Source organism: Zingiber officinale, chromosome 11B, assembly GCF_018446385.1.
Source record: "Zingiber officinale cultivar Zhangliang chromosome 11B, Zo_v1.1, whole genome shotgun sequence".
NCBI classification, from domain to species: domain Eukaryota; kingdom Viridiplantae; phylum Streptophyta; class Magnoliopsida; order Zingiberales; family Zingiberaceae; genus Zingiber; species Zingiber officinale.
The window spans coordinates 19535758-19554785 of NC_056007.1; the positions used below are offsets into that span (position 1 = coordinate 19535758).

Consider the following 19028-nt stretch of genomic DNA (forward strand, 5'->3'; position numbering starts at 1 on the left):
ATGATGCACTATCTGAGATGACTTTTTACAGATCCGAAATATCACAACTAAAACTGAGTGCATTGGCATTTCAATGTAAACCAACGCTAACAAGGTGGTGCCTGTTGCCTCCAGTAAACCAAGGTACACCCACTGAGATAGCCTTTACAGGATCCATCAATTGTACCGAGATGTAACACAGGAGTGACATTTATACCTACATCCTATTTTATTAGTCTTGTCACACCCACTGAGATAGCCATTACAGGACCCATCGATTATACTTACATCCTATTTTATTAGTCTTGTCATGCATATGAACGAGATGTATTTGGATCAAATATATTCATCTGTACAAGAAAAACATTGCTCAGGTAATTTTTCTCTTTAGGGTTCGTAGAGGAGAGGGAGGGCTCGATAGGAGACGCCGAAGTTGACGGAGTGTAAGGTTCTTGTTGCCTTCATCTTCTTCCGCGTCCGGATCGGACTCTAGGGTTTCGTCCTCGTCGGTGCCTTGGACGAGAGAAGAGAGCAGGGAAGGGAGAGGAGGAGAGAAAGAGAGGGAGAGACGGAAGGAGACGGAGTTTCTTGTTGCCTTCCTCTTCTTCCTTGGTGCCTAGGACGAGGTAATCCCCTGGACTCCCTCCCCCCTTTTCTCAATTTTTGATGTGATGTCCTCTAATTTCCACCTTCAACCTCGTTTTGATTCCGTTTGCCTCTTTTCTGCTGCGATGATTTCATTTTAATCTGGTTTTGGCAGTTCTAGTTTTGCTTTGGCCATTACAGGGGAAATGGTGAGAGGCGGGCTTATTTCACTGGTTACGTGTTTTTAGATCTCTTATTTCGGTTTTTAAATCTAATTGTCGGAATTTATTATCTTCCTTTTGTTGCTTCCTAATTTGTGCGATGCCTTCCTTTTGTATTTTTTTCCTCATTGCAAGGTACTTCTGTTAATCACGTGTCTTTTTGGTTTTTAGTTACTTTTATTTAGAAAATTTGCCTTTTTTTTAGTTGCTAAAATTGGCCATTTGAACCTGTTTGAATTAGTTCTTATTGATGTTTGTGTGATTGCTAATGGTTGGATAATATGGTAAGATCACTAGGTTTGTGTGGGTGTATTTATTAGCAGGAAATCTTCATTTCATCGAAAATTGTTGAGCGTAATTTAATTGCTTTGGCTATATAATATTCTAGGCATACAATCTCATTGAACTGGAAGCCTCTTTTTGTGGCCTTACTTTCTTTTGATGTAAATATTTCTGATCATTAGAAGGATCCATAGGAATTAGGACAATATCCTTGGTACTTGTGAGTTTCTTCCATTTGCTTAAGATGCATGTTATGATCTCATGGATTTGTTGAAACTATTTTAGCATTTCTACCCATTTACACTAACAACATTGCTAGTATGCTTAAAATCTTCAAATTTCAAAGCGTTTTTACCCTCCTTTACACCTTGCAGTCCCCCTCCATGCCCTTCTAATGAAATTCAATGAAGCTTCTATTGTCATTGAATAACTAAGTTTTCTTTGTGATTTAACATTCTCTTATTAGATCTATCTAGTTGTAAGTTGGTTGGAACTATATTGCTTTTGTTAGAGACACTGCTAGTTTAATTCATGCCAATAGTTTGGTGATAATTACTATTCATCGAGAAAATACATATTTACACATCCTAGCAAACCTTCTAGACATATCTCAAATCTAGAGCTAACTATCTCCATGGATTTTTATCCTTGGTGGTTTGTCATAGTGGTAACATGTAACACAATCTTGTATAATTAGTTTGATTTAAAAGCCATTTGAAATTCCCATTTTAAATTAGTGGTCGTATGTTTGTTAAGGAATATAAGGATAGTTTAGATTCATTATTTACTCATACACACTATATACAACCACCATCACCAAACCTTTATTACATTAAGTGGGGTAAGCTATATGGATCCTCCAACATCATTGGGCTTGATCCCTACTATATCTTTATTTATATTTAAATAATTTTATTTTGTTTTATCGTTGCTAACCAATTTTTTATTGGTCTTCCTCTTCCTCTTCCTCTTCCTGTGTATATTTGTCTAGTCTATCATTGTCCAATTGGTACATTTATTGAACATCTAAATACATCCCTACCATTTTAAACGTGTCAAAAAAGAGTTTTCCTTCCATAGGTGTAACCTCAAATTTTTCTCTCAAATATTTTCATTTTTCATTCTCATATATTCACACATCCACCTTAATATTCTCATCTTTGTAAATTTCATCTTTTGTTCATGTACTCGCTTCACAATATTCAACTCCATGTAACATAGCATGTTTAATTGTTACTCTTAAATAATAAAAAAAGAAGAAACATTTGATGTTCTCTTCCATTTCAACTATTTTGCTTGTATAATAGGGAAAATATCTCTCTCAACCACTCTATCCTTTTGAAAATACAATTCTAGATACTTAAAGCTCGCAATAATTTGTCATCTCTTAATAATTGTCTTGTTATATCTGATATTTCTAAACTTAGAGTTTATATGTTTTGTGTTTATTCTACTAAGTCTAAAACCTTTTACTTTCAATAATTTTTATTAAGATTTGAAATTAACATTTACTTCATCGTATGTCTAGTCAGGCAAAATAATGTCATACAATTTGCACCATGATAATGTGTCCTCGATTTGTCTAGTGAGTTCACTCATAACTAGTCTAAAAAGATTTGGTCTTGGAGCTTATCCTCGATGTAACCTTATAATTTTTTTTAAATTATTCTGCCTACGTCCTCATCGATACTCTTAATTATTTTAATATACACATTGCTAACGCCTTTCTTTTTAAGAATTCTCCACATAATTTTCTTTAAGATTTTGTTATAAACATTTTTGAGGTCAATGAATTCAATGTGTAATTCTTACTTCTTTTCATGATGTTATTCAATCAATTATTTGAGAATATGTATAATTTCTTTCATTGACCTTTTAGGCACTAATCGAAAATGATTTTGGGTTACCTTAGATACTTAATCTTTTTATATTACTCTTTTTTCAAGTTTCATGCTATAACCCATTAGTTTAATACCCTTATAATTTATATAATTTTGTATATATCCTTTGCTTTTATGTAGAATATTTGAGTATTTACCCTCCATTGATCAGATATTTTGTTTGTTTTCAATATGAGGTTGAATAATTTCTAAGTCATTCAATGCCCCACTTCCTTAGTCACTTCTATAACTCTATTGGAATATCATTCAATCTAATTGCTTTCCCATTTTACTTCTCATTTAACGTATGTTCTACTTTTGAAGTTTGAATTGTTTGATAGACATTAAATTTCTATCCTTCTTTGAATGCTAAGTTTCAAAACTAACTTGGTCATTTAAACTTTCATTAAAGTGTACGTTTAGTTGTCATTATTATGCCAGCACTAGGACACTAACAGAACACCTAAAGCTAAATTTAAAATGACAGCACTAGGACACTAAATATCGAAAAACTAAAGAAAAAGGTGCAAGTGTACATTTAGTCAAGTCATTAAATGTACACTAAGAAGGGTCTCAAGTCTAAAATGAACCTAGCAATATATGTCATGCAAGCAATTCAGTTGCCTTGGTGAATCAAGGATATCATGACATGAAAGGTGTACCGAAGAAGTCTCGAATTGAAGCTAGCATTAGTACCTAGTGGTACAGTGTTGTAGAGGGCTTTTGCCAATATCATCTTGTCATTGAGTCTGATTCATCTTGCTAGTGGTGCCTCAAACTTATGGTGGAGAAGGAAGCTTGTCAATGATTGCAGTATTTCAGGAAGATCTGCCACAAAAGAGACAGGCTCTTCTAGTAAGAGGTTTGTGTTGGTTTCTAGGAATTCAAGCACCAAAAGAGGCTGGAGGTTGATTGTGTGAGCTGCTGGTTGCTGGGAAGAGCAGCAAAGAAAGGACTAGTGGTGCCTCAAACTTATGGTGGAGAAGGAAGCTTGTCAATGATTGCAGGATTTCAGGAAGACCTACCATAAAACAGACAGGCTCTTCAATTAAGAGGTTTGTGTTGGTTTCTTGGAATTCAAGCTCCAAAAGAGGTTGGAGGTTGATTGTGTGAGCTGCTGGTTGCTGGGAAGAGCAGCAAAGAAAGGATCACAGTGAAGATACTAGTAGTAAGGAAGAAGTCTGTAGGTGGAATTAATGAGGTGTAGCTGGAGATGTTGATCTAGAAGCCTAATCAGGATGCTAAAATGCAAAGAGATTGAATTGAAGCCATATCAAGCTTCTAGGAGATATTTGCCGTAATGAAATTAGCAGTGTAGTGGAAAAGATTGAGGGCGATAGGAGAGGTTTGTATTGACCAAGACATGGCTACAAGTTCAGCTTTTTCAAAGATTTAATGAAAGTATCAATTCTGATACCATATTGATTTGGGAAAATTATCAATGTTAATTGCCAAGGTAGTCCTGTTTACCTATACATTTGTATAATTGCATAGCATATTATTAGTCCCTAGTGATTTGTAAGTAGGTCTCCAACATATTAGGATGTTATACTTTTGACGTTTCTGATTAGTCAGTATACTCCACATCAGTAATCGTGGATGCGAGTCATACTATCACTACGTGTAAATAAAAAATGCTTTCCGAAGGGTTTTCAAAGTGGCTACCATTTGTTAATTAATTCAGTGTATTTGGTTTGAATTTTGTGATTTGATTCATATGGGTTAAATATTAGCTGATATCTCCTATATTCTAGCTTTAGAGCCCTTTTAAACATTTATTTTCTACTCTTTTTATTATCTATATACTAATGAAATTTTCTCTGGATGCTGCTACTGTGGTTTGGTTTTTATGCTTTAATTATGCTGGTACAGGATGGTCAAAACAAATTTTTTTTTAATCTTGGAATTCTTGAAGCTTCTTTTTACCCTAAACTTACCCTAAATTCTAAATCTATTAAGGTGCTTGGTGCTGAGTTGTTAATGATTTCATTTTTTAGAGTATTGATAGAAAGGATGCCCGCATTGTTTGTCACCTCAATATTCCAAATTCAATGGAATCGTTTTACCAGGAATCTTCTAGTGGAGTATATTGTACTATGGACTGGATGATCGCAAAAAGATGATGATTATACTATACATTCTATAGTTAACAAACATTTACCAGACATCATCTCCACTTAACAGTTAGGTACATGTGATAGGAATTCATTCTACATAATGCCACTATGAAAAAGAGAGAATCTTCACCTCCCTCAGGTGGCTTGCTAGAGAAGTCTGTAGCTACATTTACTCAGGTGTGTTAGTTGTGTTGTTCAATTATAAAAATTTCTTGGATTAACTTACAGATGTTACAACTACAGATGGTGGAATACTACGAAGGTTCTGGTTGTCATAGGGGGGGGATTCTTCAAAGTTTTGGCGAACAGGTGCCTACAAATTTATTTCTTGACTTCATTTATTCAATGACATTTCTTAGTTTCTCCGCAAAAACGAACTTTGTTTGTTTGATTTTTTAGTTTTTGATTATTAATCAACATTTTCCATGAATAGGTGTCAACATATTTATGTCAGAAATCATGTGATTCATGTAAACAACCAATCATAGTTGTACAACACCTAAAGGATCTTGAGGGAAAAACTTATTCGCAGAAGGACAAGTTCTTTCCCATTTTGACTAAAAGGTATTTTTCCAATGATCAGACAACATAAAATAGATACTTTTAATCCCTTTGTTTTCCAATGGGAGGCTATATATTTTTACATGGGTTAAACTAGCAATAGTTTTTTTTTTCAATAATAAAATATATTTTGGAACCAAATGTCGAGAGCCCTAGGAAGGTTAAGATTGTACATGGACCCGCTTTCTCTCCCAACTCTCCATTTTTTAATATGCATATTATTTTTGTTGCAAGAATGCCTTCATATCTTCAGGGATTGGGGTTTGATCTATTCCTCCTAATCTGGTTGCCTACCAGTCTGATCAAAGCATGTTTACAGATAACATATAGCTGAAATTATTAGTCATGTGGATTTTATATGACATGTAAATGGTGTTGTTTGAGTTGTTTGAGTTGTGTTCTCACTCCTTCCTACTGCCTGTTGAACTAAGTTGAATGGGTTAAACTTGTATATTGTCTGAACTCTCTCAAATCTCTGAAACCCAAATAAAATTTCAGAATCACCATTTTTTTCTTTTGTTTTTTCTTAGAGCTCTTAAGAGAAAACCCCATTTATAATTTGTTACAAAAGCTAGTCATATAAAATTTTAATCCGTAAATCTGAAGTTAGATATCTTTAGGTTTAGGTTAATCATGTGTCTAATAATACTTGGTTATAACCAAGTCGCCTGAATGCAAGGTATCCATCCTTAGACAGCTTGATATAAGATAACCATGTGGAGAAGATATAATGAGAAATATGGATCAAATTTGTATATCCGGATATAAAGGTGATGAAAAACCATGGCCTTAAATCTTAATTCATACCACCCTTCACCTCTATCAGGGATGCAATTCAAAAAAAGTCCAATATATGATTTGGTAACTTTATTGTTCTTTGCAAGATGCAACTATTACTCTTTGCAAGAAGGGGAGCCTTGGCACAACGGTAAAGTTGTTGCTTTGTGACCAAAAGGTCACGGGTTCGAATCTTGGAAACAGTCTCTTGCAAAAAGCAGGGTAAGGCTACGTACAATGGATCCTTCCCCGAATCCCGCATAGCAGGAGTTTTGTGCACCGGGCTGTCCTTTTTTTTATTTTATTAAAACATTTAGATGTGATGGGCCATGACCCAAGATTGCAAGGCATCTTTGCACTTGACACCATCGAATATAGCCATAGGGGACACATGGTTGGCATGTAACTGGCTTCATAGACATGAGCACTTTCAGTGTTGAGTTTCACCACAATGATGCTTGGCAAAAGTGTCAGTGTTGGGAATGCTTGAATTTGAACACCAGCTTCTGCCATATCCTCAACTCAAGGTCACATATAATGCTTTTTCCCTAGCCTTAGCTGGATGATTACACATATAGGCCTCATAATGCTGCGACTTATTTTCAATTCTATCTCAAGCATGCAAAAAAGAAAACAAGGAGTGGTGAGATGCATACACAAGGAGAAGATAACTCTACAAGATAATTTTATACTCTTTTAGTAGTTTCTTTGAAGCCAAATATTTCAGTTTAGCACAAACTTGTACTATTAGATTGTAGACATGGTATCACAAGTCCTATACCCACAAGATGAATGCCAATTATATAGCAGACAAACTTAATTTTATCTATACTCCTGTTATTCAATAAGCAAGGAATATTTGGCATGGTATCAGTAACTCACAGTTAGGCATCATCTGAGGACAATCATCTACAACCTTTCATATTGCTAGCATTAGAGATTTAATGTTCTATAACTTCATTAATTCATCAACTCAATCTGGCTATTATGTTTGTATATAGAAATTGAAGCATGGAGGAAGGTTGGGCTATGATGCTTCAGAACCCATGTTATCATCAATGATGCCAATCTGAAGAATTTTGTTGACTTGATATTAAAAAATCATCCCAATTTATTTTGGATGTCTTAAATGGCACATTGCATTGATTTGGGGATGAAGAAAATTGCGAGATGGTGAAGAATGTAAAAATACTAATTGAAAAGTTTATTAACTAAACGAGCTGTCCTAGAACCTAGAGTCATCATATTTTGGTCACAGCTTTGTCTCTGCATCAGAATTAAGAGAATTTATGATCATGTCTGAATGAATTTCATAAAGCTACTAATCTTATTTCATGGCTTAGCATCAATATGCAAATTTTAGTTTAATAGATTCCTTGATTGATCTTTTCTAAACCTTATTTTTATTTTTGCTTCTTTCCAGCTCAACCTACATTCCTTTAGAAGGTCAACATACTGAATTTTGGAATTGAGAAGATGACAGTTTCTTCGAGGAAGCAATACCAGATTCTGGAGGTATATAATGCACTGGTTTGAGCCAATCTTATCTTTTAGTGTGTGTGAATTTCAGTCATTAATAATCTTATTATTACGCCAAGTTGATCATTAATTGATAGTGTAATAAGGTGATAATGCTGAATATCCATAAATCCCGGCAAGTATCATCAGCGTAATCATCAACAAGCTGTGTTAATCTCATTAAGTTGTGGTTGGATATATGAATCTTATCATGTAGTCAACTCTATGCAATGTTATATAACTGGTAAATTTTGAATTTTTAAAATCACTCTCAGTACCTTTATTAGAGTTATATATTGTATCCACCTATACCCTTTAAACCTTCAACTCCAATAGAAAATTCTGCCAATAAGTATAGTTCACAAATGACTTTTAGAAACTTCTTCTGTCCATTCACTCTTATTAGAACAACAGGATATACGACTTCAGGTGCTCCGCCTGCTGCAGTTGATTGATTCTTTTCCCTCCCAACCTCAGACTAACTATTATTAGGCACCTGCTTTTTAATTAAATGAGTTTTTTACTTCTTTCTTGGAATTCAATGCTGCTATTACTTTCTTTGGAATGTGAGTTCAAACATAGTTGCTATTCATTACTATATTAGCTGCATCAAGGCCACGAACAATAAGAGACTCACCTGGCTGCTATTGGGAAAATGCACTATGCCTATGGAAAGCAATGCGTAAAAGATATTAGCTTAAGTGGAGTTCCCTGCCCTGCCCATTGAGTACTAATTTTATTCCCAGTTGCATAAGCTTCATAAGAGGTTCCAGTGTGATTGGTTATGTTATATGTTGTTCCGGTAGAGCCATCTTGAAATATGCCCATACGAACCCGAGTCCAGAGATAAGAATAGAATAATTAACTCACTCCATTCCTCACCCTAACGGGACAGCACTTAACGTCCCTTTCCTTCTTCAAGGCAGCTATCATTCCCTCTTAAGTGGCTCCATTAAGTCTTCAAACTCATATTCAGCAGCTTTGCTACAGGCTTTCAAATTCATGTAATTGGTGCCGGACCTCACACCGCTACCCGTCGTTACCGCGTGCATTTCTTTTTCACCACTCAGCCTCATTCCTTTTGTTTGTCGAAGTCCCATGGAGATATGAAATCCACTCCTATGTAGCCATTCAAAGGTGCGAGAAGGAAAAAGGAAAGGAGCTACACCAAAAGCAATTGGAACAGACTCGGATGACACTTAAAACTCAACACCCCTTATGAAGCTGCCTAAGCTTGTGTTGCTTCTGTTGTTCTTTCGTAGGTTGTTCTTGCTTCATACGTAGTTGCTGCTGTTTTTCTTGCTTTTGCTACTCTTTCTCTAGGGTTATTGGGTCTTGTTTCTTGTCTCCCGAGGCTGAGGTAGGTTCTTATTTCTTTCCCCACACAGCACAAACTCATGTTAGCCTTCTTCCTTGTATCAGATAACCTATCTCTTTCTCGCGTACCAATAACTCTTTCCATTCAATCTTCCTTAAACACCGGAGCCTCAGTAGCTATTCAGAGTTAAAGTGAAGACGTTGTAGCCTAAAATCATCTTTCTTAGGCAAGAGTTGAATATGCTCCTATTGCTAAATGAGTATCTTTTGTCCTTTCTCTAGTACCCTAGTATCCTATAGACTGAAGGAGACTGATAGACACTTTGACAAGAGAGAGTTGCTAGGAGAGGTCCGAGTGAGAGAGAGGGTATCATTAGATAGTTCAACCGATAAGGAGAGGGCATCTGTAAGGATAGGCTCGACCATAGGGCATCCATAAAGATAGGCTTGATCATTGGGGCTAGATCTTTTATAATTTTGAATTATCATTCACGACTCTTGCAGAGAGTATGTATAATAGCTCGACTACTCAGGAGAGGGAGGAACAATTTTTGTTTAAGGATGAGAAAAGCGAATGAATGATAATGACACGCTCAACCGTTAGGGAGAGGGAGAGGAGTGAGTGATAATGATGCGCTCGACTTATAAGGGCATTCGTAAGGATAGAATCAACTGTTAGAGCCGACTATAAGGAGGGCTCGAGGGAGAGGGTGTAAGCTCAAGCGGATACATGAGATGGTATGCAATAGCTTGACTGTTAGGGAGAGGGAGAGAGAGAGTTTTTATCTTTTGTTATGTTATGAGGAGCGATTCCATAAGGAGTGATAATGACACGCTCCACCATGGGTATAGTTAGATAGCTCGACCATTAGGGAGAGAGAGGGGAACAACTTTATGGGACTAGAGAAGCGACGTGCTCTTGTGCTCTTACCATAGGGATGACCATAGGGGCAGATCTTTCGTAGTTTTGATTAGTCATTCACTTGACTACTATAAGTTGTTGGGATCGACTAATAGGGGTACATCTTTTGTAGTTTTGAATGGTCATTCACGACTATTGTCGATATGGACGATCTTTCATAGTTTTGAATAGTCATTCACGAGTATCTTTTGTCCTTTCTCTAATACCTTATAGAGTGAAGGAGACTGATAGACACTTTGACAAGAGAGAGTTGCTAGGAGAGGTCTGAGTGAGGGAGAGGGTATTGTTAGATAGCTCGACTGATAAGGAAAGGGCATCCGTAAGGATAGGCTCGACCATAGGGCATCCATAAGGATAGGCTCGATTATTGAGGGTAGATCTTTTGTAATTTTAAATTATTATTCACGACTATTACAGAGGGTATGTATAATAGCTCGACTACTCAGGAGAGGGAGGAACAATTTTTGTTTACAGGATGAGAAAAGCGACGTGCTCAACCATAGGAATGAATGATAATGACACGCTCGACCGTTAGAGAGAGGGAGAGGGAGAGGGAGAGGGAGAGGGAGAGGGAGAGGAGTGAGTGATAATGATACGCTTGACTGTTAAGGTCATCCGTAAGGATAGAATCAATTGTTAGAGCCGACTATAAGGAGGGCTCGAGGGAGAGGGTGTAAGTTCGAGCGGATACGTGAGATGCTATGCAATGGCTCGACTGTTAGGGAGAGGGAGAGGGAGAGAGAGAGTTTTTATCTTTTGTTATGTTATGAGGAGTGATTCCATAAGGAGTGATAATGACACACTCCACCATGGGTATCGTTAGATAGCTCAACCATTAGGGAGAGAGAGGGGGGAACAACTTTATGGGACTAGAGAAGCGACGTGCTCGTGTGCTCTTACCATAGGGACGACCATAAGGGCAGATCTTTCATAGTTTTGAATAGTCATTCACTTGACTATTATAAGTTGTTGGGATCGACTGATAGGGGTAGATCTTTTATAATTTTGAATGGTTATTCACGACTGTTGTCAATATGTACGATCTTTCGTAGTTTTGAATAGTCATTCATGACTATTGCCCACGGAGTGAAATTTAGACTTCTCGACCATTAGGGCATCTGTAATGATAGACTCGACCGTTAGGGAGAGGGAGAGAGACAAGAAGTACCGACGTGACGTCTTGATGAGTAGGGAGAGGTAAAACACTAGCAACAACGAGCGGGAAAAGCTGAATAGGACTTGGTTGCCAACCGGAGCAGAAACGCAAGCAGTCTATAACTCTCTATCAGACTCCGGAAGAGCTTTTGAAAGAAGCTACCGTCGGGTCCGAATTCAACCTTTCTGCAGACTTAGTTTGAGGCACCCCGTGTTTTTTATGAGTTAGTCGTTGCTTGAATGTCTACTTCTAGTTCTTCATCGTTGATAATTCCCTACGCTAGATGAGTTGAATCGCTTCCAATTTAAGCTGGCGTAGCTCTTGGAATGTAGGTTGTTGCTCTCCTTTGCCTTGCAGCTATAGTTGATTAGTGCTCATGTACTTTGTTGATGAGAGAAAAACATACTTATAAGAAGTGCTCTTCTCTGAAGAACTCTCATGAACTGTTGTTGTTGCTGATTGAATATTGTCTTGAGCCCTTCTTCTCCATGTCGCTGTTTCTCGTATCTCTTCTCCTTGAGCAGTTGTTTGTATAAGTATAAGCTTTTTCCTCTCCTTGCCGTTGAACCTATCTTACGATACCCTCTTTGTACCTCGCTTAAGAGTTTTATTAAGCCTTTGTACCAGTAGATAGTGGTTTAGTACAAACAACTATTCACTTGGACTCATCCGTTGGTCGAGCGTATCATAAGTATGATTCGTCCCTCAGCAACAGTTGTGAATGACTTTGGTATGAAACTATGAAAGATCTACCACGTCGCGATGCTCATATCTATCGATCTATCCTATCCTTCAGATGTCCTATGGTGGGGCGACAAATATCTTCTTTCATTCATTCCTATCCTTATCAGTCATGCCTTGTGAGTCCTTAACACTCTTTTCATTCACTCTTTCTTTTGCTTGGTTGGTGCTCTTGCATTAGCTGTTCTCTTATCCCTGCTGCTAAAGGAGCAATCAACGAACAATCCACTCCACTTCTCTTCTCTTTTATTTACTTGGAGGCAGGACTACCCTTACTATAATAGCTGTTTCTGTTATTCCAATTCTTTTTTAGTTGAGTTAATTTTTCAGTCGACTTGAATTCAAACTCAACCATTGTGGTGGAAAGAAGAGCATAGTCATGTAACCGGATGGATGGAATGGCGCTGTAGGAACCGGTCGGATTCGAACCGACGAATAGAAGTATTGCAGACTTCTGCCTTTGCCACTTGGCTACGGTTCCCTATCAATTCAATGTCTTCTCCCTTGCCCTACTTTGCTTCTCACCTGTACGTATATCAGACGGTTGGTTTGGATCCCACATTAGTTGGTTAGAAAAGAAGGATGATCGCTGTGGTCGAAAGTGCTGTCTTAGAATAGTGAGCAAGACCCTCGAACGAGAAAGAGGACTGACTTCTCTTCTTTTTTCTTCTTTGTTCCAACTGTCTTGCCTAGGTCTGAGACAAGATATGTTTCTCTTGTATATATAGCCTACAGGAGTTCCATCTCTTTTCTAGGTTGGAATTGTTGATGTGTTCCATGCCTGCTTTCAAGCCTGATTCTTCTCCTTGACCGGTCTGACCCAATAAGATCTGTTGAGCCTGACCCAGGTACTGATGTTCTTGTTCGTGCCTAGCCTTGTTTAGGACTTTAAGCCAGTATCAATGCTTTCATCAATATTTGTTGATTCTGAACCAGCGCAGCAACATACTCAAAATCTGGATCCTTCTTTTGTGGGGCTGGGCATTGATGCTTGTCTTATATAGTCTTGTTCTGAGTTAAGCTAGGTGTTGAGCTCAAGTGCAACAAGGAAATCGGAAGAACAAGGTACAAGTTATAACGACATGGAGGGATCGACTTAAAGGGCCAACTGTTAGGAGGGATCGACCTAAAGGGAGATGTTAGAGCATCGTGACGTGGTAGAGTGATAATGACATATAAGATTCAAGGGTGGAAATCAATCAAAGCCATCGTTGGCACTGCTCAGTGCCTTTTCTAAGTCTCGTGTCCAAGCGTTGAGTCTGTTGAGCCAAGACCTGACCTGCTTACTTCGTTTGCTCCTAACATGACAGATAAGCCAGATATTTCTACCAATATAGTTATATCTAGGATGTCAACTGATGCAATACTAAAAATTTTGAGATTTTACAGCATGCAGAAGAGGCTTATTTTCAGAATATAGGCCAAAGAAAGGAGGTATTTTAGTATTTATTTTTTAATTGACGACTATTAGGAACTTTAGCCTTTCATAACTATCATGCTAGGACACATATTGTTCCACATAATTTACATTTGACAGCCAAGTGAAGCCTTATGTGATTTCCTTTCCATGAAAAGAGTTCATTGAGAGAATATACGAATGTAATACAAAATCAGGCCTCCTTAAATTGTAGGGGTAATTGCACTGAGCAGTCTAAAATTAGAAGTAAAAAAAAATAAAGTTTAAAAAAAACTCAAAAAAATAAGGCCCGTAAGTAAGACTAGTAGTATAATGCAAACTCGCTATGGCATGAGGTGAGTAGCAAGGATGCTCCTGATATCAGCATCAGGTCTCCTTAAATTGTAGGGGTAATTGCACTGAGCAGTCTAAAATTAGAAGTAAATAAAGTCTAAAAAAACTCAAAAAATTAATGTCCGTAAGTAAGACTAGTAGTATAATGCAAACTCGCTATGGCATGAGGTGAGTAGCAAGGATGCTCCTGATATCAACATCCCTCATCGACTGATATGCCAAAGAATAATCACCATGGATTTTCTCTAACATCTGCGCAATACGAGTAATGAATGAATGCCTGGAAATACTAAAATTTTATTAATTTGAAAACTAAAAAAATCCTAGTTACTTACTGATAAGATCAATGTGAGGGTGTCATCGGTATCTATGCCAGTTTCTAGAGGTGATAATCCAACTGGCATCTGCTGCTGTTGCCAGGTTTGAGGAAAATATGCATACCTGCACAAATTAAACAATTTAATTAATTAGAAATTAAAGGCAAAATAGACGACTAACTTATAAATACATGCATACCTGCTAATCGTGATAAGGTTACTCTGGTGGTCAGGCCAAACTCTAGGAGTGTCGTCCAGAATCAAGACATTGGACACAGTAGTCGAGACATAGTTTAGATTTTTCACGTAACCATCCTTACCCATGTGAGCCTCCTCCCTGGAAGTGATTCTCCCGGAAAAGAAAGTGCCAGTGGGATCAAGTAGTTTCGCCATGGCATATGCATAATCCTTGCGCCCCAAGGTGATAATGTGCAGATTGAATAACTCGCTAGCCTGCAACAACACATGAACAAACATATAAACATCAGATAATAGGCATCAGATAAATAAAAAGCACCAGATAGATAAAAAGCAGATAAGATACCTTGTGGAGGAAATCTCTTATCCCTGGTCGGAGTTTGATCCAGAATCCAAAACGTCTGACGCGAAATAGATCACGGTTATCATGCTCTATTACCTTCTTTCTCAGAATTTGCTCATGGATGGCAGACACTCGATCAAACTGTTGAAAAAAATAGAAAACATGTAAATATCGATTCATTGATCAATAAAGAAAGAACCATTTTTGTTTTGTTTACTTACGCTGATTGAGTTCAACAGAGTTAAATCCAAATCCAAGATGAGTGTGATTTTGGGCGGGGGAGATGGAATCAATCTCTGCTTCTTGGCAGGTTTCTCCGTCGCAGACTCATTGATGGTATGCTCTAGCGATGCGGTGGCTAGGTCTCTCGGCATCTGTCAGGGTAGATGATTTACTTAAATTGAAGAAAGCAGATAGAAAACACAGATTTTTTTTTAAAACAATTTAAATCAACTTGAATTGAAGCAAGCAGATAGATAAAGAACTCAAAAGGTTTTCTTTCAATAACCTTTATTTTATTTTTTAGTGCATATAGGGTTTTTTATTTTCAAGGACTAATCTAGGAAGTCATTTTAATTTTGAAAATTACTTTTTGTTATCTTATAAGTTCATTATCTTTAAAAATTAAAAATATTAGTGATTACTTGTGATTTTAAAAAATTTGCTTGATTTTGAAAATTACTTAAAATACTCAATTATATTATCAGTTCAAATCAACCTAATGCATTTAAAATTGTGCTGTGCTGAAAGAAGATGATTTCTCTTTCATTGTCAATGTCTTTACTTTTATTTCAGTTTTCTCGCAACCAAATGATGTACCACTGTGTGGGTTTATACATGAGTTTGTTTCTTTCTGATATTAGGTATCCTTTATCAAAGTACTTTATCATTGATTTCTGGAGACCAAGTGGCTGAATCCTCAGTTAAAGCAAAATGCTGTGATGGTTCACAGAATAATCCCAAGGGTATTATTGAACGAATATATCCATTGGGTGCAGCGATTGGTAAACCAAAATCTTCTACTGAGGGTATCTCTCCTGCAAAAATTGCACAATCTGAGTGGAAGAGTTTGACAGAAAGTGATAATTCCTCCGAGTCTACTGCTAACACGATGAGAAACTTTGAGCAGACAATGCAAACAAGCATCATGTGATGGAACAAAAACTTGAGGTGTCACAGGAAACCTTGAATCTGAGCAAAGCAGAGCTGGCCTTTACATCTGGTGTCACTGCTAAAAAGTTGGGTAATTTGGTTCGATCTTCAGAGACCTCGGAGAGATTCTCCACCAATGTTGTTACAAACAACTGAAGTTTCGAAGTTAGCAGTATCCCAAAAAGTTTCAGTAAAACCATCTTCTTGTGCTTGATCGAAATTCTTTATCTCAAATGCTTCAGGCTGATAGTAATGAACTTCTTTATCCCAAAAAGTTTCAGGGATTGAAGAGGCTGTTGAAATTTGACCGTAAAAGCAAGGGAGAGGCAAGTGCGTGACTGGTTGGTCTAGCCCGTCAATTAATTATTCAGTAGAGGATGATGCAGAAGATCTAAAAGCAGCTGCTTACGAAAAGAACCTTGATACATCCTCAACTTCCCTCCACGAGATGTATTGTCCACCATGATGTTGATTAAGAAAATTTCTATCATTGTTTCTGCTCATGCCGTGCTCTTGTACTTTTACATCGATCGTGCTAATTCTAGTTTGGTCCTTAAATTTATATTAAAAATTGTGTTATGCGGAGCATATATGTATTCTTGGATTATATTCATTATCTTTAAAAATAAGGTATTATTAGTGAGTGATTACTCGATTGTGTTAAATTTTAGTTATTTATTTTAATTTTGAAAAATATTGTTGTTATTATATAAATTCGTGATTACTTGTGATTTTAAAAAGTTGTGTTAATGTTGCAAATTTACACACATGGATTTGTACTATCATACAAAAAAAACATCCAAATTTTTATTCAAAATAAAAATAAACAACCAACCAAAATGCGGCACCTACCGAATGCATTGCCTCTGAGGCATGTGCAGCTGATACAAGTGCGCAAGCCTTGGATACAATTTCACTTTCAATAGAATTCTCAGGGAACTCGTTACATATCTCTAAATCAATCGGTGATAAAACATCTTCTTTCACAGCCCTTGCGATAAATCGCGATGTGGCATCCGTTTGGTTCCTCCATTGCACGGCGAGTGTGATTAATTTCTTAATAAAGAAAATATTATACTCGGGTGCAGCCAGGTCTTCAAGTCCTCTAATAAGTCGTGGAATATCATTTAAGAGGAAGTATTGCTCAATTTTCAAGGAAGCAGCTTTTTCGTATTTCCTTAATTTCTCATCTCCGTGCCTTTGATCATCGTCTAAACCTAATCAAGAAGCCAAACATTAAAAAAAAAAAAAAACCATTTAACATGAATAAAATGACTAGTTTGCAAGAAATAGGGTTTCGAAGCCTCCTTACCTCTATTCGCACTGGCCGTCGGAGAACTAGAACCGTCTGCTACGCCCTCGCCATCCGCCGTCTTCTCTTCTTTTGAGGCCATCAGCGTCTTGCCCGAGAAGTCTCTTTCCTCTATTTTCGCCGAGGCTCCAGGGACGACTTTGCCTCGCGGACGCCCACGTCGACTGGTGGGAGGCCCGCGAAGCTAGCGTCTTCAAGGCCGATCTCCCTGGCCGGCACAAGAGGGGCGTCAAGGTCGAGTTGGGAGGATCTGACGTGCCCGAGAAGTTTCTTTCCTCTATTGTCACCGAGGCTTCGGGGACGACTCTGCCTCGCGGACGCCCGCGTCGACTGGTGGGAGACACGCGAAGCTAGCGTCTTCAAGGCCGATCTCCCCGGCCGGCACAAGAGGGCGTCAAGGTCGAGGCGGGAGGATCTGCCGTTCCCGAGAAGTCTCTTTCCTCTATTGTCGCTGAGGCTTCGGGGACGACTCTGCCTCGCGGACGCCCGCGTCGACTGGTGGGAGGCACGTGAAGCTAGCGTCTTCAAGGCCGATCTCCCCGGCCGGCACAAGAGGAGCGTCAAGGTCGAGGCGGGCGGATCTGCCGTGCTCGAGAAGTCTCTTTCCTCTATTGTCGCCGAGGCTTCGGGGACGACTCTGCCTCGCGGACGCCCGCGTCGACTGGTGGGAGACCCGCCGGCACAAGAGGGGCGTCAAGATCGAGGTGGGACGGCGTCGATCGCGAGGAGAAGGTCTCCGCTCAGATTTCGCCCGACTCGCCTGAGCTCCGCCTCTCGCCGACAAAGGATTCTTCGAACGCAAAGGAGAGGAATGAAAGAAACGGCAGGGGTAGGGGGCTATTATAGCCGTGTGGCGGGCTCTCAGTCAGTTGGGCCGGGTTGACTAGAACGGTCCGGTTAGACGGCTCGGATGGGTGTAAATAGAGGGAAAAAAACGCTTTGGCAATTTATTGGACAATGTATTATCTATTTCACGGATCTAAATTTTCAAATACTTAAATCACATAAAATATTTTTAAAATACCTTCTTATTTTTTCTAAGTCCATTACTCACTTTCGGATGAAACTGACAAAAGATCTAGACAACTCCAAATTTTTTAAATTAAAATGATTCTATTTCTAAAAACCCCCTTAATATATCTATGCTCTCATATTTATATATGGTAATATAAATTGAGAGTGATGAATTTTTAAATGAGTAGAGTAATAAATTAAAAATATATTCTCAATTTTAATTCACTACTCTTAATTTACTATATATCCAAGAATACATTAAGTAGAGACTTTTAGGAGTATATTAAGTTTGGTTTAAATGATTCAAAATTCTCTAAGTCCATAGTCAATTTCGTCCGAAACTGATTGATAAATATAAAGAGAGAAAAAAAAAGATATTTCGAGAATACGCTATACGATTTGAATATTTTAAACTTGAATATATGAAACAGATAATAATTGAAGCAAAAGCTGAAGCTGTCACCTCTCTAGAAATGGGTATATCAAGAGACATTTGTCCTAGTACACTCTTTGCATGAGAGAGATTAGATACTCAACAAGATATTTTATATCCCATTAAAAATTGACTCTAAAATCTATTGGAACAACCACTCATATAGGTATCAGCTATGTCTTACTCACATAGTTCATTAAATTGAAAAAAAAAAAAAAAATATTTTCCAAAGACTAGACTGAACTGGATGTTGACTTTATTTGCTTACTCCTCTATAAAACTATATCCTTGTTCCTAAGTTAAGGTTCTTTACCAGTCCTAAAATGAGAGAAACTCTTATTCTTAGATCAAAGATTTTTTACAAATCATATTTATGTGTATAACCCGTCAAGTCCTTACAAACTTAATCCACACGTCAAGTCCTTACAAACTTAATCCACACATCAAATACAC

General features: G+C 37.8%; 1 protein-coding gene and 1 long non-coding RNA gene across 5 annotated transcripts; one reads left to right on the top strand and one right to left on the bottom strand.

Moving 5' to 3' along the window:
* Positions 1-222: 222 nt before the first annotated feature.
* On the top strand, positions 223-16466 carry LOC122035153. 4 transcript variants are annotated; one of them, XR_006126919.1, is made up of 6 exons: positions 223-605; positions 5017-5241; positions 5308-5373; positions 5498-5628; positions 7826-7917; positions 15528-16466. It is a non-coding gene; the product is annotated as an uncharacterized LOC122035153 (long non-coding RNA). The 4 variants fall into 4 exon arrangements; XR_006126918.1 differs by having other exon boundaries at positions 5132-5241; XR_006126917.1 differs by having other exon boundaries at positions 5149-5241.
* Positions 16467-16601: 135 nt separating this feature from the next.
* On the bottom strand, positions 16602-17958 carry LOC122035150 (MA3 DOMAIN-CONTAINING TRANSLATION REGULATORY FACTOR 4-like). The gene is made up of 2 exons (XM_042594545.1): positions 17129-17958; positions 16602-17033 (listed from the first exon to the last, which is right to left on the bottom strand). Exons 1-2 carry the CDS (start codon positions 17208-17210, stop codon positions 16624-16626), a joined length of 492 nt encoding a protein of 163 aa, XP_042450479.1. The 5' UTR covers positions 17211-17958; the 3' UTR covers positions 16602-16623.
* Positions 17959-19028: the final 1070 nt, after the last annotated feature.